This window comes from Malaclemys terrapin, chromosome 24 (assembly GCF_027887155.1).
Source record: "Malaclemys terrapin pileata isolate rMalTer1 chromosome 24, rMalTer1.hap1, whole genome shotgun sequence".
In the NCBI taxonomy this organism is placed as follows: Eukaryota; Metazoa; Chordata; order Testudines; family Emydidae; genus Malaclemys; species Malaclemys terrapin.
In genome coordinates, this window is record NC_071528.1 from 17,483,249 (window position 1) to 17,508,959 (window position 25,711).

At 42.6% G+C, this 25,711-nt stretch overlaps 1 protein-coding gene and 1 long non-coding RNA gene across 7 annotated transcripts in view; one reads left to right on the top strand and one right to left on the bottom strand.

The window, feature by feature from the left end:
• The window catches only part of MED26 (mediator complex subunit 26), a 47,995-nt gene extending 24,057 nt beyond the window's left edge, over positions 1-23,938 (top strand). For 2 of the 5 annotated variants that reach the window (XM_054013825.1, XM_054013828.1), the window contains exons 2-3: positions 16,694-16,768; positions 18,007-22,457. In XM_054013825.1, the coding sequence (XP_053869800.1) occupies positions 16,694-16,768; positions 18,007-19,698 (1,767 nt within the window). In that variant the 3' untranslated portion in view covers positions 19,699-22,457. Of the gene's footprint in view, positions 1-13,631; positions 13,644-16,693; positions 16,769-18,006; positions 22,458-23,836 lie in introns of those variants that run through there. The other 3 variants (XR_008443246.1, XM_054013826.1, XM_054013829.1) reach the window with 3 other exon arrangements.
• LOC128828844 (uncharacterized) overlaps positions 1-25,702 on the bottom strand; it is a 34,228-nt gene extending 8,526 nt beyond the window's left edge. The window contains exons 1-2 of one of the 2 annotated variants that reach the window (XR_008443248.1): positions 25,476-25,702; positions 23,932-24,026 (exon numbers count right to left, since the gene is read on the bottom strand). This is a non-coding gene — a long non-coding RNA (uncharacterized LOC128828844). Of the gene's footprint in view, positions 1-23,931; positions 24,054-25,475 lie in introns of both variants that reach the window. The other variant, XR_008443247.1, reaches the window with a different exon arrangement.
• Positions 25,703-25,711: the final 9 nt, after the last annotated feature.

Consider the following 25,711-nt stretch of genomic DNA (forward strand, 5'->3'; position numbering starts at 1 on the left):
GGGAAGACTGAAAAAATGGGTTTGTTTAGTCTGGAAAAGAGAAGACTGAGAGGGGACATAACAGTTTTCAAGTACATAAAAGGTTGTTACAAGAAGGAGGGAGAAAAATTATTGTTCTTAACCTCTGAGGATAGGACAAGAAGCAATGGGCTTAAATTGCAGCAAGGGAGGTTAAGGTTGGACATTAGGAAGAACATCTTAACTGTCAGGGTGATTAAACACTGGAATAAATTGCTTAGGGCGGTTGTGGAATCTCCATCATTGGAGATTTTTAAGAGCAGGTTAGACAAACACCTATCAGGGCTGGTCTAGATAATACTTATCCTGCATTGAGTGCAGGGGACTGGACTAGATAACCTCTTGAGGTGACTTCCAGTTCTATGATTCTATAACTAAAACTAGCATAGTTTGCTGCATTATTAGGGCTTGTGTACGTCCACACACACTCTACAGCTATACTGCTGCAGCTGTGCCACTTTAGCGCTTCAGTGAAGAACCTATCTATGCCGGCACTTAGGCAATGTTTACACAGCACTTTTGTCAGTACAACTTTTGTCAGTCAGGGGTGTGTGTGTGTGTGGGGGGGAAGTGCTGGTGCAGACAGCGCTTTGTCCTGTCAACACCTCATTGGGGGTGGTTTTATTTTTCGACTAGAGCTCTCTCCTGCCGACAAAGAGCAGATATGCTGCATACCTCACAGTGGCGCAGCTGTGCCACTGTAAGATGTACAGTATTGCCTTAGTCTCTTGCCTTCATGATCATCATTTTTACAGCCAAATAGTCAATTTATAGCAAGAGGATCAGAGTGTCCTGCTTACAATTTTGAAATAATTTCATATCTCCATAATCCTTCTCAGCCCCCTTCAAAAAAGCTACTTTTGTCACTATCTAGTAGACTCTTTACTGCCTTAACTTTACATACCAAAATGGGTTTGAACTTTTTTCTCCTTCAGAGCTCTGTGCTAGGAACAAAATATTTTTATCAAGGTTTCTTGCTTAGTTTTCATTGTCTGCAGGCTTTTATAATACATACAAGCAATTATCCAAGCCAGACTGTGTCTCTATGATGAGATCTAATTTAGAACAAGAAATGCTGTACTGAGTAGACTTTTTCTGGTTGGGAATAGATAGAAATACACTGCCATGGCCAATCTTGTTTCTAGTGCTTGGTGATTAGAGGGGTATCTATTGAGAAGACATCTAAATTTGTGTAAATACTGGAAGAGTTAACCCTTCAATCATTTAATCTGTCATAGTCTCTAATTAAATGTCCAAAGCATCTTCAGTGATGATGCAGTCTTTTTTGCTTGAATCTGATCTAATTTATTATAAATAACTTAGTGCCTTTTCATGGTGTGTTTTGGGAAGTATATTTTCTGTACTAATCTTGAAAGGTGCCTGTGATGGGGTGGACTAAGCCCAAAGGCCTGCTGCTGGAGGCCTCAGGGTTCTGCCATACCCATCCCAGGACAGGAAAAGTGGAGAGGTCCTCCAAGCAGGCTAGAGTGGCTGCAGAGGAAGCAGCCAATCAGAGAGGCCGCAGGGAGTTGCCAGAGAGGGCCCAGCAGGCTCCTATAAAAGGAGCTGCAGGGCCAGAGTGAGTGCAGTGTGCTAACAGGGACTGGGGGAGTAACAGGTGTTCCTGGCTGGTTGCAAGGGTAAAGGCAGGTAGTTGCCAGCAGGGACCAGGAAAGCAAGGGAATAGCTTCTGTCTGGCTGCCAGGACTCACTTAGGACAGGCCCAGGGAAGGGACTGTACATGGAACTCCTAACCCCCTCTTGGAAGGTGGCTGATCTAGACTGACCCAGCTGGAGAGCCAGGGTCGGAGGACTAAAGGGCAGGCGAAGAGCCTCCAGGGAGGAAGCCCTGGAAGTGCTTCTCCACCCCAGAGCAGGAACCTTCGCATGTAAGTTGGTCAACTAGGGTACTGAGAGAGTCCCTGTTGGTCAGACTTTTGAGGACTGGAGCCTGGGGAGAGCTACAGGGACAGTGTAGGCGGCTCAGCCAGAGGACTGAGCCGCTGAAGACCTGCCGAGACATCTCAGCTAGAGGTGGGCGCTCGTGAAAGGTGGGTGCCACCCCGCTGAAAATAACTGAGAGATTGCAGGCACTATCAGCCAGAGAAGGAGTGCTTGCGAGAGGCAGGTGCCGACCCCATTACAGTGCCATATATGTCAACTCTGGAGAATGTTACCATGTCTCACTATAGAGCAGCAGAGCACAAACAGAATCTGTACAAACTTACTCCTCCATGTGATTTTAACATGTAGGGTTTAATTCTAGGGATAAATACAGTAGTTTCTGTGCCTATTCGTTCCTTCAACCCTCTGCTGACAGAGCAAACAAAGGTATCATTTGTTGTTGTGGTCATGCACCGTGGACACCTGCACCACTAGGAACTCTGAGCTCCCCAGTGCGTTTCATGTAGTGCACCAAACTACTGTTGGATGGAAGGTACCTGTCCTCTTATTAAACACTTAGCCATGGAAGATACTACTAGTGGATAATTTTCAAACTTAATGTTTAAATTAACTCTCAATTCAAAGGTAATAGGTAGGGCCCTACCAAATTCATGTCCGGGGAAAAATGCGTCACGGACCGTGAAATCTGGTCTTTTGTGTATTTTTACCATATACTATACAGATTTCATGGGAAAAACCAGCATTTCTCAAACGGGAGGTCCTGACCCAAAAGAGGGTTGCAGGGGGTTGCAAGGTTATTGTAGGGGGGGGGTCATGTTGTTGCCACCTTTACATCTGTGCTGCCTTCAGAGCTATGTGGCTGGAGTGCAGTGGCTGCTGGCCAGGTGCCCAACTCTGAAGGCAGCACCCTGCCAGTAGGGGGGAGGGATAGCTCAGTGGTTTGAGCATTGGCCTGCTAAACCTAGGGTTGTGGGTTCAATCCTTGAGGGGGCCACTTGGGGATCTGGGGCAAAATCAGTACTTGGTCCTGCTAGTGAAGGCAGGGGGCTGGACTCGATGACCTTTCAAGGTCCCTTCCAGTTCTAGGAAATGGGATATCTCCATTAATTAATAGCGCAGAAGTAAGGGTGGCAATACCATACCTTGCCATCCTTACTTCTGCACTGCTGTTGGTGGTGGTGTTCAGAGCTGGGCTCCTGGCCAGCAGCTGCTGCTCTGCAGTCACCCAACTCTGAAGGCAGCACTCCACCAGCAAGGGCACAGAAGTAAGGGTGGCAATACTGAGACCCCCTTACAATAACCTTGCAAACCCCCCCCCCCCAACACCCTTTTGGGTCAGGACCCCTACAATGACAACACCGTGAAATTTCAGATTTAAATATATGAAATAATGAAATTTATGATTTTTAAAATCCTATGACTGTGAAATTGACCAAAATGGACCCTAAATTTGGTAGGGCCCTAGTAATGAGCTATTTAGTATTACAACTTCCTGTCTGTTGGTATTGGAGTAGCTGATTCAGGTTTTTTAAGGGTATCTTTCTATACTGATGATTTGAACTCCACCACAAGATTGAGCTCCCCCTCCCCCCCCAAAACAAACAAACAAACAAAGAAACCCTGTAAGAAGTAAAACTTGAGTAGTGTAGTACATGATCATCTTACTGACATTCTATTCCTATGAATAGTTTCTTGTGCATACCCTATCTTTAGACAACTTCGTGATAGTGGGCGGAAAGTGGAATTGTTAATAGATCAGTGCCCTTGCAACTGATTTAAATGCCAAAATCATGTTGCCAACTTGCTAACTTACCTATTTGGTATGCGCTATAGCTGACATTCCAGGGTGATAAAAACTAGTTAGTCCCAGTTTAAGGCATTTTCTATTTTAAAAACTGCTTCATTAGTTCACACCATATTACACTTTGTTTTAGTTACTTATTCAAATTGTGGCTATATGACAGTATATAGATTAATTTAGGATTGTACAAATATTAAGTACAACTGCAGTGGACATAATACTAATATATTTAATAATACTGACTATTGGAATGTCTGTATATGTTTTGGTTTGGTATTTTCTCGAGGAAGTTATACATGTCATGACGTGTTCAGTTTTCAATATTGTATAAACAAAATTCAAAAACATTTGATTATATGAAAACATGAGTAATGCAGAGTTATAGGCTTCAAGCATTAAGCAATCGGAAGCATGCAGAACTGCAGACGACTAGTCCAGGTCCATTCGGCCATGCAACGTTCTGTAGCAGAAAACCAACTTTGAGTTAGTGGATAGACCAAATCTATTCCTCAATTTTGAACGGATGTATCCAAGTTTGAAGATTTGTTCTATGCTTGGACACTGATGAAATTATTTTTCCCAGTTAAAACCAGATGTAAGCCAGTATTTACCCAGTACCCTGTCCTAAACTAGTTTTTCCAGGGAAATCACCAATCCTGATAGGGGCCAACAAGGAATTTACTATTTAGAGTGTATGTGTGGAAATAAACTGGGGTTCTACTCCTGAAAAGCCGTGGGCTGTAGTCCACGAAAGCTTATGCTCTAATAAATGTGTTAGTCTCTAAGGTGCCACAAGTACTCCTGTTCTTTTTTGCGGATAGACTAACACGGCTGCTCCTCTGAAATATGTTCTGAAGTGTAACTGTAAGCCTCCTTTTAGTACAGTCCTCTTCAAAGCACTCAGACTAAAATTGTTTGCTTGTTGGAGGAAGAGACTTGCAACACTAAATATTGAATGTTAATAATACTTACCTCTCTTCATCCAATATCTTTATCCCCAAACAATTACATTAACCAGTTACAAATACATTCTGGCTTCTGTTGCATTCACATTTTTTCTATTAAAAGTAATAGATGGCTTTATTCATGTCTCTGCAAGTCAAAGATTCTGTTTGTGCCATGGGAGGCAAAATGGTTTCAGTGCAATTTTGGAGCTCAGGTACTCCAGACCTAAACCAGCACTAGAATAAAGGAACCTGCCCTATTAGATTCCCTCTCTAAAAGTTCTTAAACAAAAGTTGAGACCAGCAGATTTTGCCACCAAATTGAAGTCCTTATTGCTGATTGGCCTTAACATAGTAATTTCTCTTACTAGAGTTCAGTAGAATGAGAGCCTCTTAATTGGCAACTTTGTGACTGTGATGTGCCAACTAGGCTTTGTCCCAGTTGTCTGAGGCTCATAAGAAAATATACAGGTGTATAGTTACTTTATTGCTTTAATCATATTCTAAAACAAAAAAATATTAAAACTAGCAGATGCATTTTAAATGACAGTGCTTAGCTTTGCCTGGACAGACGAGGCTTGTCCCTCTCATGGCTTAGTCATGGAAAAACATCTCTGGCATCTGTCCCAATTAAGCACGTTTGCTCGTTGTTTGTGGGAACATGATTTCTGCTGTACTTAAATGACTGAAATTATATGTTTCTGTTACAATTGTTCCCCGTCTGTTGGGTGGGTAGGGGGAGAACGGTCAACTTAAGTGCATGCACTGTGTTAGTGCTTCCTGACATAGAATCATAGGACTGGAAGGGACCTTGAGAGGTCTTCTAGTTCAGTGGTTCTCAATCGGCTACGCAGAGGTCTTCCAGGGGGTATGTCAACTCATCTAGATATTTGCCTAGTTTTACAACAGGCTACATAAAAAGCACTAGTGAAGTCAGCACAAAGTAAAATTTCATACAGTGAAATGTAAGTACAATATTAATATTCCAATCAATTTATTTTATAATTATATGGTAAAAACAAAAAAGTAAGCACTTTTCAGTAATACTGTGCTGTGACACTTTTTGTATTTTTAAGTCTGATTGCGTAAACAAGTAGTTGTTAAGTGAGGTGTGACTTAGGGTACGCAAGAAAAATGAGACTCTTGAAAGGTGAATAGAAGTCTGGAAAGGTTGAAAGCCACTGTTCTAGTTCAGTCCCGTGCACTCAAGGCAGGACTAATTATTATTTACATGCAATGCTATGTACAATCAGATGTTTGTATTAGGGACTGTGTTTCTGTATTCTATTGGGCTGAGGTTGCCATTTTACTGCTCAAAAGAAATAACTGAATTTTCTTCAAATATTGCCTCTTGCTATTGCAGTTTTGTGTTTAGTTCATGCATCTTTTGTATATTTTGGTATGTAATCATCAAATTAAAAATTAAAAAGGAAATTATTTTATCAACTTCTTGCATTTTAGAAATACATGATATCCAGTTACTTAAACTATTCTACCATAAAGATGTAGTTAATATCCAACTGTTGTACACAGTGGTAAGAAAAATGGTTCTGTTTCCCTTGTGATTCTCCTTCTGGAGAGAGAATATTTATACCCTGTGTTTTTTTTTTGTCAAAACTGACAGTGTTAAGGATTAGGAAAGTCTCTTCAGAGCAGTAATGTTCCAGAATGTATTTTGTCTCTTGAGCCCGACCCCTGCAAGGACAAAACCTTCTGGACTGCAGCAGAAAGTGGGGAAAATCCTCAGGGCTTAAGTGGCCTCCCAGTCCCACACGGGGAGGTGCATTTCTTGGAACTTGTGTAGAGGAAGAGGGGCCATTATCTGAAGATGTGAGAGATGCTAGGCAGGGATACCAGGGGATAATTTATGTAAAAGAGAGAGAAAACATTAAAAACGTGTAGTGAGTCAGTTGTCACTTGGGGAGGAGTGGATTTAAAAGAACCAAGGGAGTTTGGGCTGGTGTAATAAAACAAATAACTCCCCTAAAATGTATAGTGAAGGTTTAAATTACAATGATTTGGAATGATCAAGTTAGGCATGTAGCAGGCAGCCTGTGTAACCAGATCTTGTTAGTTTTATCCACTCTTCCTGCTTTTTGTTGTTTTACATTTGCATCTAATCTATAATTAAATTGTAAACTCTGAGGGAGGGATTGTTTGTACAGCGCCTAACACAATCCTGATTGTGGCCTTTGGGTGTTACCATAATTTAATAATATTCAATAGATTTGTGTGTGTGGAATAACTGCCATATTAAAGACCATCCTTAAATTAAAGATTCAGTTGGACTCTTACTTGATAAAGTAGAATACTTTTAAAGCAACAAAAAGCCATTGAGAAACTGAGCTGCTTGCGGTTTTGTCCCCCAGGGTTGAGTACCGGTAACTGTCATAGTCTAGTTTAAAGCTAGAATGGAAAGAGATGTTGCTTAATTTGGAAGAGATCCTAGGAAACCAATACTAAATTCAGAAGTGTGATTAATGAGGTTAACTGCCGGAGACTGATATTATGGAATAAATAGATAGGATTTGCATTCTGTCATAGTCCATGGATTCTATATGCATCCGAAGAAGTGGGCTGTAGTCCACGAAAGCTTATGCTCTAATAAATTTGTTAGTCTCTAAGGTGCCACAAGTACTCCTGTTCTTCTTAGTCCATGGATTGGTATTGAATGGGTTGTTGAAAGTGGCTCAACACATATGTTCTCCTCTTCCAATAAACTTTTGTATGCATGATCCACATGGCTATCAAACTTCAAAACACAGGATGAGGACAAGCAGTACAAGTTCTTTAGCTTTGCAGAAGAGGAGCTAACAGAACTGGCTATGTAAATGGGAGGAGTTTTGGCAGGGAGGGAAAGTGGCAGTCATAGACTGAGGCAAATAGGCAATAAAACCACATGTGAGTTCTTGAGGCAGCTGAATTATGCAACTGTATACTCTTGCAGTTTCTGCAGAGACCCAGATTGCTAAACTCCTCCCTTGCCAGTTCATTTTATTTTATTTTGTCTTATCTAGTATGTAGACAATAATAGAGCATTCTGAACAGCGGACTGTTATCTGGGCTGCTGTTTTTCAAACTAGAACAGTTTCTCATGGCATATCAATGTATATGGCTGAAGTTAGCAAAACCTTTTCATCTAACAAGCCGAGCAAGTTTTTAACTATGGGAGACTAATATGAATTCTTAGGCCAGCAGTGCATGGTGGTAGCTGTGGAGTTTTGGTGTCTCTAGTAATAGCCCTGTGTTCAGGGGTTTAACAGCTGTTTACATTTTATTAAGCCTTGGAATTTAGTTCCTGTTAGGAAGAAGTATTTAATTCTCAGTCTTAAACTGGGATTTCTGATTTCTACATTTTTAATTTAGTTTTTACAACTAATAGAAACATGATTCGCTTTAATGTAAATTTTGGCAAATGGGGAGACTTCAGAATGAATTAATTGTGCATGTGGAATTTTGAAACAAATTTGAGTTCTCATAAATGAAAGTTAGTACTTACTCCACGTGCTCATTAGACATTACTTACAATGTTTATTTTCTGGGGAAATCTTATTGTATAAAATTTTGATATGCTATAAGGTTTATGCTTTGATATGTTAGTCTGATATAGTCCTTTGAAACCAATATTCTAATTGTGAAAAGTCATGCAGTGTTAATGTGCCATTGCCATCAAAGGATGGAATTCCTGCTGTAGAGATGGTACTTCTAGGCAGGCTGCGCATTCCATACTATAGCTTAGAATTAGGTGAATATTATTTTATTAAAGGTTCCATAAGATGATGGTTGTCCTCAGTGAACTGTTGTTCCACAAGGTGTGGAAAGAAATTTTCTCATGGTTCTTAACAAAAACAAAATCTGTTGGACCTGGCCAAGGGTGCTTTCAGAAGAGACACGCTTTCAAGTAGGTCAAAGCAGAAGAAACACATCCTGCTGCCTTTAGTATATGGAAGGCATGCATAGAGCTGGTGGCAATGGTGCCTCATATCCAAGAGTACTTTTTTACATATTTTGATGGGTTCTGGAAGATTTTTGTAATAGGGTTTCTTTTATTCTCTCAGAACACTGTAGGTGAGAGTGTATGTGGAATCCCCGAAGTAGCCTGTGTTTTTTTCCTTTGGGGTTTTTTTTCTAATTAAAAAGAGTTGCTACTGGATATTCCCTAAGTGCTCTTTTATGCCAGCTTCATGTACACACCTGCATTATCAGACTCCTTGTATTAACTTTTTTAACAGGTGTATGGCCTCTCTCTCAATCAGTTTGACAGTCACTTAAAATGTGTAATGTTTGGGGATTACCAGTAATTGTAAAAAGTCACTCAGATTGTTGGCCTGGAGGGCACATTGAGCATAATTACTCAATATGACTCATTTCAGATAAAACTTATTTGGAAGGAAGATACCCAGTTTTCCAAAGCCTAAGGATGCTTTGTGTATTTTGATGTCTAGAAATTCCCCAGAATTATTCTTTCAACAGGGACCTGGAATTGTGGATTTGGAATAGCTAGTGCACTAATCTTATTTTAAAAGAACCTTGACAAAACTGGTGCTGAAATAGTAGAGCAGGTGCCAATGCATCAAGTAGCCTTAAGGCTGCCTAAAAAATTGTGTGGGTGCTGAACTGCTGTATCTCGGGCACCAGGGCACTGAGAGCAATCCAGGTGCCAGAGCACCAAGAAACAGCAGCTCATTGAAGTGAAACACAGACACCAAAACTGTAGCTGGGACAGGCACTGGGACACTGAGGGAAATTGGGTGCCAAAGTGTCTGAAGCTGCAGACTCAAAATTTTGCACAGTTAGACCAGACCTGATTGGAAAGTAGGGCTAGATATGTACGAGATCTGCTGAGGCATTGCTGGGACCTAACAAAGAGCTGGAGCAGTGATTAATGATGCTTAGGCTATGTTAAATCAACAATCATAAACCACTCTAATTATATTGCTTGTGCGTGTTTCCACAACGCTCCTTGTGTCGGCGGAGCATGTTCACAGTTGGTGCTCTAGCACTGACAGAGAGCAGTGCACCGTGGGTAGCTATCCCACTGTGCAACTTGCCACCTTCTACTGCTTGGAGTTCTGGGAATGGATTGCAGTGCATCATGGAGGCAGGCTCACTGTCCCATGATGCAGTTTTCGCTGTTCCATCATTCCATGGGCTTCCAGCTACATTTTGTTCCATTTTTCAGCAGCCTCTGTAAACTGTTTGCTCAGCATCTCTGCCTGAAAGCATGCATCCTTCACTACTCTCCAGTTTTGTGATGAGCGTTATGAACATACTGCAGGATCAGCCGTGTTTTTTCATGAGCTGTGAATCTGATAATGAGTCCGTGATACCTGTCCTGTTGTGTGCTGTGGAAAGAAACAATTCAGGACTGATGTTGGCATTGACAGAACAGCTGCACATGGTGGACTGTCAGTATTGGGCTCGGGAAACAAGCACTGAGTGGTGGGATCTCATTGTGATGCATGTATGTATGACAGGCAGTGGCAGCAGAACATTTGGATGTGCAAAGCCATTCTGGAACTGTGTGCAGAGCAAGGACACCAAATGAGAGCTGCCATCATGGTGGAAAAGCAAGTGGCGATTGCTGTATGGCAGCTTGCAACTCCAGACTGCTACCGAAATCCGTTTGGAATTGGGAGTCCACAGTGGGGGTTGCGGTGATGCAAGTGTGCAGGACTATTAATCGCCTCCCGCTATGAAGGACTGTGACTCTGGGCAATGTGCAGGAAATAGTGAATGGCTTTGTTGCAATGGGATTCCCTAACTGCAACAGGGCAATGGCATGCATATCCCATCTTATGACAGAGTACATCAACAGAAAGGGCTACTCCTTCGAGTGCTCGCTCATGTCCATTCCACATTAGGTGTGTGTGCTTGCCACATGCACCGGTGCCGGAAGTTTTTTCCCCCAGCAGTATCCGTAGGGGACTGACTCTGGCACCTTCTGGAGCGGCGCCCGCATGGCGCGGTATAAGGGGCGCCGCTGGCTTGCCCCACCCTCAGTTCCTTCTTGCTGTCAGTGACAGTGCTGGAACGTCTGCTGCTTCGGCTAGCATTGATTCTTTCTCTGTTCTTGCGAACTTTGAAATCCTGTAAAATAGTTATACATAGTTAGTAGTTTTCTTAGTTACCCTTAGTAGTAGTTCTCAAATTCTCCATTAGTTCAGAATGGGACCCATTGGGGTGTCAGGGTGTGCTCTGGTTCCCAGGCTTTAAGCCCTGCAATCGCTGCAAATGGCCTGTGCCCCTCAGCGATCCACATACCAGCTGCTTAGGCGAAGGGCACATAAGTGACAAGTGCCATTTCTGTAAGTCCTTCAAACCTAGAATGAAGAAGGAACATGATATCCATCTAAGAGCACTCCTAATGGAGTCAGCGCTCACTCCGGAAGTGGATAGGATGAAGGGTCAATTGCAGAGGATTTCCAATTGGATTACCTCGTGCATAAGGTCCTGTTACGACCTGGCAGGGGTTCTGCCGCTGCCGATTGTCAGAGCGCAGGCATCTTCGGTGGTCTTCCTGGCACACATCCCTATCCAGGACATCTGTAGAGCTGCAATGTAGTCTTCTGTTCACATGTTTACCACTCATTATTCCATCACTCAACAGGCCAGAGACAACGTTGGGTTCGGCAGAGCTGTGTTGCAATCTACACATCCATGAACTCCTACCCACGTCCAGGAGTGCTGCTTTGGAGTCACCTAATATGGAATGGACGTGAACAAGCACTCAAAGAAGAAAAGACAGTTACCTTTTCCATAACTGGTGTTCTTTGAGATGTGTTGCTCATGTCCATTCCACAACCCGCCCTCCTTTCCCCACTGTCGGAGTTTCCGGCAAGAAGGAACTGAGGCTGGGGGGAGCCAGCGGCGCCCCTTATACCATGCCATGTGGGCGCCATTCCAGAGGGGGCCAGAGCTGGTCCCCTACGGATACTGCTGGGGGGAAAAACTTCCGGCACCAGTGCATGTGGGGAACACACACACCTAATATGGAATGGACATGAGCAATATATTTCGAAGAACAGTTACGGAAAAGGTAACACTCTCTTTTCTCTATGGTACTCCAGGCACTGGTGAATCTCTGGGGTCGTTTCACGGATATCAACGTGGGGTGGTCAGGGAAGGTGCATGATGCACGCATCTTCAGGAACATGGACCTGTATAGAAAGCTGCAAGCGGGTACTTTCTTTCCAGACCAGAAGATTCCAATAGGGGGTGTGGAAATGCCCATAGTGATCCTGGGAGACCCAGTGTACCCCTTAATCCTGTGGCTCATGAAGCCGTATGCCAGAAATCTTGACAGCAGTAAGGAGCGTTCACGTACCAGCCAGGACTTGCCTATCCTTCCTTGGCCACATGGCTTAGTGTACATAGGTGACGGCCTTTGCTCGGCTCCATCTTTACTGCCTCCAGATGTGCTCCAGATGGTTTACTTGCCAAAATGTCACATCATGGACCTCATGCTGATAGGCGGACAGTACCCTGGTGAGGACTTTCAGTGGTGGACAGACCCACATCATGTATGCAGAGAAGTTCCCTTCCTTCATCTTCAGACAAGATGATAATCATTGATGCATCCCTCGTAGGCTGGGGAGTGCACATGGGTGAGTACGTGGACGATTACATGTCACAGGGAACAGGGTTGTCTTTAGAATCCAGGATGCACATCAATATCCGGGAACTCTGAGCTGTAATGAAACCATGTCAATCCTTTCTCCCATTCATCTGGTCTCATCATGTCTGACATGAGAGAACACCACTGCCATTTACTTCAACAAACAGGGACACGAGATCGACAGCTTTATGCACAAAAGCAGTCAATCTCTGGAATTAGTGCACCACTCACCAGATCCTCCTGTCTGCAGCTTACCTTCGAGGGACACAGAATGTGCTCACTGATTCACTCAGCAGACATTTTGTGACTGACCAGAAATGGGCACTCCACAATTCAGTAGTTCAAGATATTGTCACCTGCCCACACACCTCTTTGCCTCCCATATAAATCTCAAATGCACTACACCCCACTCCGGGGAGATCTCTGTCACCACTCTCAGGGTCCGACCAAATCAACTATGCCTTTCCTCCTCTACTGCTCCTCCTTGAGTACTCCACGAGATCCGATGAGACAGAGTGATGGTCATGGCCCAGACAAATCTGGTTTCCCAGTCTCCTTCATATGTTAACTCATCCACCAAATCTTATCTTTACCTTCTCCAACCTGCTGACATAGTTCAACAGTGAGATTAGACATCCCAATCCACAGGTGCTCTACCTCAGAGCATGGTATTTGGATGGGCATTAGCTTTAGAATGGGCCTGTCTTGCACAGCTGAAAAATATCCTCTCCAGCAGCAGGAAAGAATCCACTAAACACTGTTACCAGGCTAAGTGGAAATGCTTCACTTCCTGGGCCCAACAAAAGGGAGTTTTCATGAAATCAGTGGGGATCCCCCTTCTCCCGGACTACCTTCTATCCTTGAAGGTGGTGGGTTTTGCCATTTCAAAGTCCACGAGTATTCCATTTCCTGCCCTCCTTCCCCTTTGCTATGGATCTGTCTGATTTGCAGTGGAGAAGGAACTGGAGATATGGTCATCTGTCCTGTCCTTTGTCACCTTGAGCGGAAACATGAGGTGAGCTAAGGCACATGCTCAGACCAACAGACACTACTTTCAAATTCTCCAACTCCGGGAGCATGGTGTGCATGCATAAACCCTCAATGGAATACAGAATAGGGACCACACATCTCAAAGAATCACCAGTTACATGTTAGTAATCTCTTGGTTTGTTTGTTACCCTGTATGAGTTCCAATGTGGGGTGGTAGGTGACATTTAGGGATGTGCAGTCAGAGGGGTTTTTATTTCTGTATTGAAGCAGGTTCTCTCCGGGCATTTGGGTGGCCCATTCCATGATGTGATCTACTTCTCTGGTGGAGTGTCCTTGTTTGGCGAAGGTGGTTTTAAGTGTGTTTAAGGTGTGTATCCCAGACTCTCCTCAGAGCATATTCTGTGGTGTCTAAGTGAAGGCTCTATATAGCAGATTTCTTGGTATGTTTGGGATGGTTACTGGATCTGTGAAGATGGACACACCTATCTGTGGGTTTCTTGTGTATAGTTGTCTGTAAGGTTCCATTGTTGAAGTTGATCATGGTGTCCAGGAAGTTAATGCTAGTGTGCGAGTGTTCTCGAGTGAGTCTAATAGATGGGTAGTGGCTGTTGAAGTTGTGGTAGAAATCTGAGGAAGTTTTAGTCTTTCCAGAGGATGAAAATATCATTGATGTATCTCAAGTATATTATTGGTTTTGTGGTGCATTTGTTTGTGAACACGGTCACCTGAGCATTTCAATCTCACTTACGCTAAGTGTGTCCACAAATTGTTTTGCGTACAAATGTGATGTGTATGCATAAAGCTGCATATGCACAGAGGAAGGTTGCACTGAGGCCATTTGAAAACATGGCACCAAGTGTGTTAATTTGATATAAATTTGTGGAATAACTCCTTGCTATCCTATATGTAAGGTAGCATAGCTTTGGAATTATTGGTGCTGAGAATAGCAAGTGTTTGAGACTGGGCTTAGAACTCATAAAGCAGAGATTTGTTACTTGCTGTGACAATTGGAGGACACCTAGTGGGCATACTGTTTCTTGCTTCTCTTTCTGGTTTTAAACTTTTACTGTGGTTTATGTTGAGGTTTTTAGACTTTGCTCAGGATCTACTCCTCTGTGGAAATGAGTCACACTTATGTAGATTTTTCTCAAAATATTGTTTTATAGAAAATTCATTGACGAAGCATACCGAAGAAGTTACTGTTTTACACAGGTATAACGAGGTATATCTCTGGTATAACTAACACATTCAGTGAAGTGATGCTTAGAAATAACTCTGAAATTATGTTTTCACTGTTGCTGTTAGAAAAGTCTTTCCAAACCAGCGGTTCCCAAGCTCTTTCATAGAATTTTAATGCTCAGATTTTTTGGGTCCCAGCTTAATTCCCATTTAATTGCATAATATTCCTATGGCAGCAACATTAATTCCTTACAGGAAAAGTTATAGGAAAGTATATATTTATTTTTACTTGTCTTGAGTATTCTTCTTGGAAAGAGTTAATCAGATTGACTACTCTTGCTCTTCATTTTACCTTTCCTCCCAGCTGTTATGGCTTTCTCAGCAAGGAGAGGCAGCACCATATGACCAGACCGCTCTCCATATCAGCATGTGCTCAATGGGCTGTGGTTTGGGAGTTTCTTGTCTAGACTGTAGGAAAAGTAACAGTACTTTGGACTTGGCTGCCTTTAGCTGAAACATCTATCGTTGACAGGGCCAGCATTACAATTTATGGAATCCCGTGTTTCTGGAAGGGGAAGGAAATAAGGCAGAGTTCCTTTCATCTTCTGTTTAGTCAAGGATGCTGTTGGGGGCATCCTAGCATCAAGCAGACTCCTTAGCACACACACCCCCCACCTCTATTGATGAAGAGGTAGATGGGGACCACCCCTGAGATGTACTGGTATAATGGGATGGAGGATCTAAAGTGGTTGCTTGCTCAGCTTGTGCTGGATAGACTCCACTGGGATCAACAGACTCCGTGAACTATGGCTGATTCTGGATCAGGGCTGTATTTAAGACTGGCCCTGATCATTAATCCCACAATTCAGGTTAGACACGTGTTGCAGCTCCATGAAAACCATTTATATTGGTTCTGTTGTTTTTCTGTGCACAAGACTCTGACTTCAAACTGGAACTCTTTGTCCGCTTCTAGTTTTCTCTGTGGTAAACTGTAGGCAGAATGCCTGTGATGATAGCCTTTGATGGGGCAGATTCCTTTACATGTTAAGCCACCTATCTGAGCACAGACTGAACAATCCTCTGGGGCATCTCCTGCCTTTGTCTTGTTTTCTCTGTTTATGTTGTAAGTTTGTTGGAGCAGGGATTTTCTCTCTTTGTTTCTTACAGCACTAGACACACGGCATAACGCTTCAGTAGTAGTAATGCTCAACTGCAGGTTAAGCCCCATGTTTTCGTGAAACCCTTAAAGCTATGGCTTCGTGGGGGAGAAAAAGTATTGTAAAATTTTCATTTTCACTGAGTTTGGGATACAGGGACAGATACGAATGTCAGGGTTTAACCCCTATTGCATATGGTGGTACTGTATTTGTCAATCAAGAACATAGCTTTCACCAGTCGGGCTTTACAGCAGACTTTTTTCAAGAATGCTATAAAATTTTGGGCCAGTTGAGCATTTGTTACGTGCCATCATGTGAGCAATTTGAGTGATTCTCAAAAGTACAGTACATTAATAGACTGAACAAGATTAAATATTTTAATTTAACATTTAATCTATGCCACCACTGTTGAATATACACAATATTATGTAACCCTAATAAGCTGTCTGTGGTTTGGATCCTGGGTTCTTTCCCATAGTACTATGCTGACAGTTGACCAGTGTGGCCATCCTAGCTAACAGACCCTAGATTTGAACTCTGGGCACTGATGTGCTTTGGGCACTGATGGGCGTGCTCTGGAATTTGCTTTCCTTGTTGATCTGACAGAATTAGTCTGACACTTGGGACACAGCACAAGTCTGCTCATTCAGGATTTTACCTGGAGGAGTGGAAACTGGTGGTTTTCTCTTTATACTTGCCAATCTCACCTTATTTTAACGTATAGTGAATGTACGTTGCGCTTAAACTGTTCACATCTTTATGAATGAAAATAGGTATGTACTATCATGGGTATTCACTTAAAATCAAGCACTGCAGCTGGCAATGTGATCTGACAGTGTGTGTTGAATTTAGCTTTGTGTAAGAGCAAGATTGTAACCACTCCTTCAATTTCCAAGTAGGCTGTAGGAGTGTCCCTTTCCCTCTTATTGCAGACAGGCAGCTCCCTAAAGCCAGGAGATGTGGTGGCAATTTTGGGCTCAGTTCTTGTAATTATACAACATAACATGTTTTAAATGTGGCATTATTTGAGAACTAAAATGTATACATGAAAATTTAAATGACTTTCTCTTCCTTGTTGCAGATCCATAACATGGTAGCAGTGCTGGAAGTGATCTCCAGCTTGGAGAAATACCCCATAACCAAAGAGGCACTTGAGGTATGTCTCCTTACATGTAAAATCTACACATGCTTATATATGAAAACAGATTGCTTCTGTACAATATCTTTTGAATTCCCTTTAATGTATTCCAGCTCTTTCACAAAAACATAGATAAATCACAAAGATTACAAATTTAAGGCAAAGATATAGTAATTGGTCCCCTATTGCTTCCTCTGGCACCTCAGTACATGATGGAATGAGTTGTCTTTCTGGAATCATATACCAGCAGAGTAACAACTATATTGGTGTACGGTGCAATCCAATTTCTGTTCACATAAGGGACCAGAACAGTCCCTACTTGCCACTGGTTAATTCCTTGTCTGATTCAGCCAGCATCACTTCCATGTCTTATGACTGGTCACTTTCTTATTCTCTTGCTCAAATTCTAATTCTCTTTAATAACCTACCATGAATAACATCACTTTATAGAGCCATAACATTAGTTTGAAATATGCCCAATTCAGTGCCAATCCCTGATTGGCTGTGAGGTTAGTTCCCCCTATGAGAATACTGTATAGCTAGAGAACACTGACTCGTACACATTGGGTTTATTGTTCAATTCACTTTTCACTCTGAAGCATTCTTATGCCAAATGCCCTCTGTGAGATCTGGTTATACAAAAGGGCTTACTGAGGGAACAACCAGATTACGACTTCCATGTTTAGGCACCCCGAGAACTTTATTTAAATTGGCCCCATAAATCCTTCCCCCAGCACTTGGGGAAAATTCCATCTGACTCTGGAGGGTGGAGTAGGATGTGACAATAAGCCAAGAGTGATGATCAGCTCTAAGGGTCTGTGATTTCTTGTCCCTCTTTCTACATGCCTGTGGTGGTGAACACACACCTTGTCTGGTTGGGGGTTGCACACATCTTTCCCCAGAACTTGAGCATGCTCCTTGGTCACCTGCAAGAGGTTCATATTGAGTGAGGGACTCCTTCCCCACCACACTCCCCAGATGGCTCCCATGGCACTTCAGCCAGTGGAGAAAGAGAAGAGAGGAAGAATCAAACTTCAGTAGGTTCCCTGAATGGTGGAGCATGGAGTCAGCTGAATCAATCCCTTCCAAAAAGACTAATGGATTATTATTTAGCTCCTACATTCTTTGTGAATATTTGGTGTGATATTTGGCAGAACAGTATGCATTGACAAGTGAAAATGCATCTTATGATTTGACTTACGTTCTATGTTTTCAGAATTAATTTTTTGTAAAACAACTCTTCTCACTTTTTATAGGAAACAAGATTAGGGAAACTCATCAATGACGTAAGAAAGAAGACGTCCAATGAAGAACTTGCCAAACGTGCCAAGAAATTGCTACGGAATTGGCAAAAACTGATAGAACCTGTAACCCAGAATGAATCCGTTCCAAGAGGATTGCCGAATCCACCTGGATCAGCAAATGGTGGTGCACACAACTGTAAACCAGAAGTGCCACCTGCTGTAGTAACTGGATCAAAGCCCATCAATGAATTGAAAAGCAGGAATGATATCCAAAAGCTAAACTCCCCGAAAACAGAAAAACTGGGAAATCGGAAAAGGAAAGGCGAACATAGGGATGGGCATCAGGGCCCCCCTCCTTCTAAAGTTTCCAAAGGTAGTCATGAAGTATTACAAAACTCTTCTCCACCACCAACTAACGGGATTGCGGGGAGCCCTGAAAGTTTCCCCAGTCCTGTAGATGTAAACCTGCAAACAGGGCCTGAAAGCAGCAGGACAGAACATAGTGAAAACGACAAACACAGTAAGATCCCAGTAAATGCTGTAAAACCTCACACCAGTTCTCCAGGACTTGTAAAACCTTCAAGCACTTCCTCATTATTAAAGACTGCAGTGCTTCAGCAGCATGATAAATTGGAAGAAACCACAGGCCAGCACCAACCTAAGAGTCCCCGCTGTTCCTCGCTTAATCCTGGGAATATTAGGCATGACACATTTGCTCGACAGCATATCACATACTCACCAAAGGGTTCAATACCTAGTCCATCTCAAAGGTCCCAGTTCTTAGATACTGCACAGGTGCCATCACCACCACCCCCTTCCTTGATGCAACCATCAACACCTCCAATGCCAGCAAAAAGACTGGAGGTTTTTCAGCAATCAGGAACTGAGGTATCTCAACATTGGCAGGAGCAGGCATCTTCTGAAAGCCAGTACAGGCACACAGCAGGGACACTTCAGCACACATCTCCTAGCTGCAAAACTAACTTGCACCCTGGGGAATCTCTGACGTCACATGTTGGCTTTTCACCAGACACCTCAAAAATGGACAGTGATGATGCTGCTTCAGGTTCAGATAGTAAGAAGAAGAAAAGGTACAGACCCAGAGACCATACAGTCAATTTGGATGGGCAGGTTGTAGAAGGGGGTGTGAAACCTGTGAGATTAAAAGAAAGAAAGCTCACATTTGATCCCATGACAGGACAGATAAAACCTTTAACACAAAAAGATTCTTTGCAGGCAGAAATCCCTGCAGTCGCTGAACAGCACAGGACAGAAACAGACAAGCAGGAGCAAAAACCCAACCTGCAAAGTCCTTTTGAACAAACGAACTGGAAAGAGTTATCCAGAAATGAAATAATTCAATCGTATTTAAACCGACAAAGTAGCTTGCTGTCTTCATCAGGAGTACAAACCCCAGGAGCTCACTACTTCATGTCTGAATATTTAAAGCAGGAGGAAAGCACTAGAAGAGAAGCTAGAAAGACTCATGTTCTAGCTCCTAACAGCAAACCCACAGACTTGCCTGGGGTCACAAGAGAGGTCACAAGCGATGACCTCAACAGAATACGTGAACATCACTGGCCAGGCGTGAATGGCTGTTATGATACACAGGGTAACTGGTATAATTGGACGCAGTGCATATCTTTAGATCCACATGGGGATGATGGTAGATTGAACATCCTGCCTTATGTCTGCCTAGACTGAGTACAGTTTTGCTAAAATGCTCTCACATCGGCAGTTAGAAAAAATGGCAGACACTATGCCACTTAAACATGGAGAGAGCCTCCTGCCTGGACAAACAGGGCCAACGAGCAGAGGGTATGAAGGAGCTGGTTCTTTACAGCTCTTTCCTTTAAATACTCCTTTTGTGAAATGCTGCTACCAGTTTACTAACAAAATTGCAAAGGAAGGCATACGAAGGTTGATAAATTGAGTTCAAAACTCTATAGCAAGCCAGCTATAAAAAAGTGTTAGTCCCCAAGAAGTGAAGATGATTTCCAGCACTTTGTGAATGCCGGAATCTTATTACAGGCAGGTACAGATAAAATTGTAGAAATTACCTTAACAAAATATGCATCTATTTATTTGATTTAATTTGAGTTTATTTGGCAGTGAGATGTCCGAGACAATGTGCAAAAAATCTAGTTTTGATTGCATCAGATCTCTGAACATGATTGTGTTCTTTTCAAGTTTATGTGGTGCAAAGATTGGGTTTTAAACAGCAGGTATTGCACTGCAGGTTGGTGATCTGGCTTCAGCTCAACATTCCATAGGCATCCACATATTTTAGTCTGGTTTCAGTTAAAATCCAGTCTCTGAGAAATGCTGCAAAAACTAGGGTTTTTTTAAACATTTTTTCTTCCACCACCAGCCAAATCATTTTTCTCCTTTTCCCTTCCTGCAAACTTCTAGAAAAATTCACCTTTTCTAGAATCCAAAAGTAATGAGGGTGCTACAAGTTTGTAACTGTTCTGTGAGGGGAAAAAGGAAGCCTGTTTATATGCTGGAAATATACTTGTTACCATTCCTTTAGATATTGTTTGCCTTATGGATATCCATCATAAACGCAATTTGCAAAAACAAAGAGCCTTAGTGAATGTACAGTAACTAGACTTCTGTGTTCTTGGGATGCAGAAGGGAGCAACTTTGCTATTTGGTCCTTTAAGTGGACACATTGTGATATAAATGTGGAAATAAAAAAAATTTGCACAAAAAAGTTTGTGAATTATTTATAATTAAACTGGTTACTTTCAAAGTTTGGTCAGTTCAGAAAAGCCAAGTTGAAGCTAAGTACATATTGCCAGCAGTGTGATTAAATCTGCATCCTGTTAGTTCACTTTCTAAACCAGTTAAAGGTGGTTAGTCATACAAGATGTACTGTCTAGCTTTTCTTAGTCTTCCAAGTGTGCTGGCAATATTTACTAATATATACTGGATAATTTTAACTATGGTTAAAGCCAGGGAGAATGTGCTTGGTTCGGAGAGAGTCCTCCAAGTTATTGTTACTATACCTCACAAGTTGAGCTAATTGTTCAGCTTTCTCTTCAGTCCACTTTTGTATGTAGTAATAATAATTGTAAAATGTCTGTATTTCACCTCTGATCACAGCCTGATTCAGTAATGTTTTTATATTCAATTTAGGCAAAACACGTGCAGCTCCTGTTACTATATTAGCAATTGGAACAATTTACTTTTACAGTATCTGGTATTGGACTTCTGTCCTGCTGGTGCTTTAAAAAAAAAAAAAGAAAAGAATCAGGATTACTGCCACTGCAGTAACATTAGATACACCATTAGGACTGGATTCTGCTTCCACTGAGGTCCCTAGTAAAAATCCCACTGATTTTAGTGAGAGCAGGATCAGGCTCTTAATTCTCAAACAAAATCTACTTTTTATAATGGATGTTACTCACGAGGTGAGCATTGGCTTGTTCCATGAAATACAATGAGAAAAGCTTTTAAAATCTAACCTTTCCCATTCAGACTGAATGCTTCTGTGATTTGCCTGGCTTGTGAAATATTGAAACCTTCTGTATATGGGTATTTCAAAATCTTTCCTTGGTGCCTAGTTGTTCCCTTTTCTCTAGGACTTCAGAATTAGAAAGGCTTCTCAGCTGGAAAAACCAGCCACCATAAAAATGTTTCCAAGTATATTTTCAGTTTACTTCCATTTTTACCCTTCTGCAGTGATAGACTACCCAAGCTGTTTGGAGCTGGGGAAGGTATCACCTTGTGTCTTGGAAGGGTGGGATGGGTGGAAAGGATGATCCTGGAAAATGCTTGACATTTATTTATTTAGAAAATTTACACACTAAAACACCTCCTAACCCCCAAACAAACAAAAATTTCTGCACCTAAGGGAGTCTGTTCTCTTCTTCTTTCCCTGAAAGACCTTGGTCATTAACTTGCCCATCCTGGGGCCTCTGAATTTAGGGCTACTCTCAGAAAGGAATGGTTGGGCTCTGATCCACCTCATAATTTTTGGCCATGATTTTCTTTCCTGTTTACTCTATTTCTTCTGAAATTCTGGCTGCACTACAGGGGTCTATAGAGGAATATCGTACTCTAAACTGTCACTGGCATTTGCAAGCAACCTGCCACAGTGCCCAGACACTGACTAACCACTGTGATGATCTTAATTTCATCCATTTTGTAGGGCAGGAGTCTAAGGTATCAGACCCAGCTCTTGCCCACAGCAGTACAAACTGACCAGACATTCCACTGATTACTGTGTGCTTTTAAATCTCTTTTGTGTGACTAGTTTTCACGGTTCTACACTAGATGGTCAACCAAGTTGGAAGTAATCCAAGGTCAGAAATGAGTTCAAAGACATTTATATTTCAGCATGTTCTATTAGTGTAAACAGTGACGTTCTATCAGCTCCAGCAAATGTTGAAGATGTTTACAAGGTGGTCTTGTCAATTTTGTAAACCAGTTCAAATGAAGTTTACCTTGTACATGTTTACCTGTTGTGTATTTTCATATTTTTGCATGGACTGTTTCTTAGCTAGGTGCTTTCCAAAATGCACTGTCCTTGTCCTGACACTTACAATCTAACAAGTGTAGAACAGACATCTCCTTCCACTGTGGCATGGAAACACTCCCATATGAGAATCTAGGTTCTGATGTGGCCCCATTCCTGTGTGGGTGCCTATATATTAGGTGTGCTGAGATATTACTTAAATTCCTTTATTTTTGAAAGGATGCATAGAAGAAATAAGCAGTACAAACAATTGATATTTACCTATCCGGGAACCATTCAATGTGTCTCGCATTCTATGTTTAATTAGCCTTAGTGTACTATAAACACTTTGAGTGTTTGAGCAGCATCACGTAATCATTTTCCTTAAATTGTTGTAGATTTTTAACAAGCACAAAGAGGAGTTTTATCGGTATTGGGGGGGGGGGGGGGGGTATAGTCTAGGAGGAAGACTGTATGGAAACAGTGGCCTTAACAAGATGGCTGCTGCTTCATTGTAATAGTTATGTCATGGGTTAGAGAGGAGGTTCCCAGCAGGCTATTAGTATTTTCCTTTTGTGCTCAATGCACTTAAGGAAAAAGCCAGACATAACAATTACTCTTGCTAATGCTACTACCTCAAACTTTTCAGGAATGTTGTTATCCCACCTGAGTAGGTGTTAATCTTGCCACTGACTACCAGTGTCACTGCAAATCTAATTTAAAAAAAAAAAACTGTTTCTCCCTTCACTTATAAGGAGATCCTGTCATGAAAGTAATTATGCCTTGTATCAAAGCAATCACATCTATAACCATCCCTATCTATAAGTTTAAGCACTACTGAAGCATCAAGAGTGGCTAGCATGGAGGACTGACAGTATCTTTATGCTGTTCTCGCTCCCTGGTCCAAATCTGGTGTGCATGGATTGAGTGAACACCCATGAGATGCTAACTATAAAATCAGTTGGTCCTATTCTAGCAACTTTTAAACAAGTGTCCCAGCTGGCATCTTTCCTGACAGTATAGTTGGACGGCCAATTATCTGAATTAGTAATAGTCTGTTACCTGTATTGTCCTACAGATGACCTCTCCAGTTCATGAATGAATTGTGTAAGCGAGGAAACTGCTTCCTATGCTGTTTTGTGGAGTTCATTTCCTAGGACTCTGGGTTGTAATGTCTTTCACTAGTACTAAATTCAGTGCTCATTTAAATGTTGGATAGATGGATGGAGAGTTAACTATTTTCCCCTGAATTTTAAAATTGGTGAGAGGGGAAGAGGGAGGTGGGTGTGTCTCACATTAAAAAACATGTTTTGGAAATGTAGGAGTTTGACAAGAAATCACAAGATGTGAAATGAGGTCTTGATTTTTTTCCGTTTGCAGGGAAGGAAACAGTGGTGTACACAGTGAGCTGAAGCCTGAAGGAGAGGGATACCTCATTTGTTTACCACAGATTGCAAGTGGAAAAATTCTTTTACCAAGAAAGTGATGCCCTGGGAGTGCTGGACTCAGGCCTTCAGTCCCACACAGCTTACACCTCAGATACAGAGGAGGTCCCAAGACTCCTGTCCACCTATTCCATGAGAAAAAAATGACAAAACTAAAAAAAAAAAACTAGTCAGCTTTATTCTTCTGTACCCTTTTTACTTCACGTAAACAAGTTCTTGTGCTTTTGCCTAAATGAAGTGCTTTCTTTGTAACTATACTAGCTTAAGGGGAAAGGTGCCTCTTATGCTCCCTGCCCCCCACACTATTGGTTTTATCTGCTAGTATCTAGGAGCTCTAGTCATATACTAGGTCCTGTACACAGAACAAAAACACACTCCTTCCCTCTAAAGAGTTTAGAACCTAACATCTGGCAGGAGGCAGAGGGGAGTACAGAGAAACAATAGCGCTGGCAAATTGCATCATAGACCGTAATCTCTGCATTCCCACAATGTGACCATTGCCAAGTGGCAAAATATACATGTGTACCTTGCTCCAAGGACAGGCATGCTCTGTTGCAGACATAGGGCAGTTTAGAGTAAAGAGTGGGATTTGGTCAGATCTGCCTTTTGGATAAATGCTTTTCTGAGCCTTCCTGATCTTTATTAATAATATGCATTAGACAGTAGAGAGCACATCTCTAGTGCATGGTTATTAGCATCTGTTTTTTAGGTCATTCACAAAAATAATGCAAAAAAGCTCTGTCACCATTATTAAATGGAGGCAAGGTGACTCCTCTGACAACCTATAGAACTGCACTGACCCTGACTAACCAATCCGTCAAACACTTGCTAATGTAGACTGCTTCTGAGTTTCTGTCACAATTCATGAGCAAGTTAGGTATGTGGAAGTTCTACCTAAGTTAATACTAGGGAGAAGCTGGAATCCGTTAGTTAAGTCACTTCCCTCTTCTGAAATTGTACCAATATCCTCTCTAGCCCTTTATTATTTTACAGCTAGTGTATGCTCATGGTGACTTGACAGCTGGTTTAATGGGGGATCTTTCAGAACTACAGCGGAGTTTTTAAGTTGCAATAGCCATGTTTGAATTGTTAGAGAAGAAAAGGGTGGTCCGAGAATTATTGTAGTAGTTACTGCACGCCTGGATGGTTCTGCTGCTCTTGTGTGTCTACGTGTGAGAGAGGCTGCTGGGCGAGAGGTAATGACTACCTCAGGAGCTGAAATCAAAGCCAAGTTTCTCTTCAGCTTAGCACCAACCACCAATGTGTGTGGGTGTTTGTGTGTGGGTGCGTGCGCAGAGAGCCCTTAAACCAAATGATAAACCCTGTATCTGATGGAAACCCCTTCAAGCTGGGGTGGGGCAGCCCCGCCCCGCCCCTCTGCCTGCAGCAGAGTCCGGGTCCAGGCTATGAGACAGCCAAGGAGGGGGAGGTAATGGCTTTCACTGGACCCACTTCTGGGGGGAGGGAGAAGCAGTCCCGCTGACAGAGGTGGGTCCAATAAACGGCATTACCGCCCTCCTCCTCCTCTTCCTCCTCCTCTCAAGCGGGGCCTCACCCAGCCCAGAGTCCGTTACCTCGGTACTGGTGCTGCCTCCCGCCAACGACACCGCGCGTCCCCGTCAAGCCTCACGCCGCTCCACCACGCTGCCCGGCGAGGAGGGGGTCGCTCTGCCCCGGGCACGGACCCGCCTTGCCTAGCGGGGGCAGAGGCGTGTGGCGCCCCGGGTTCGCTCCCGCGAGGATACGATGCTCTGCGCAAACGCGGACTCGGGGCCCGTTCCGGCTCCTCACGGCCAGGACGGAGGCGGAG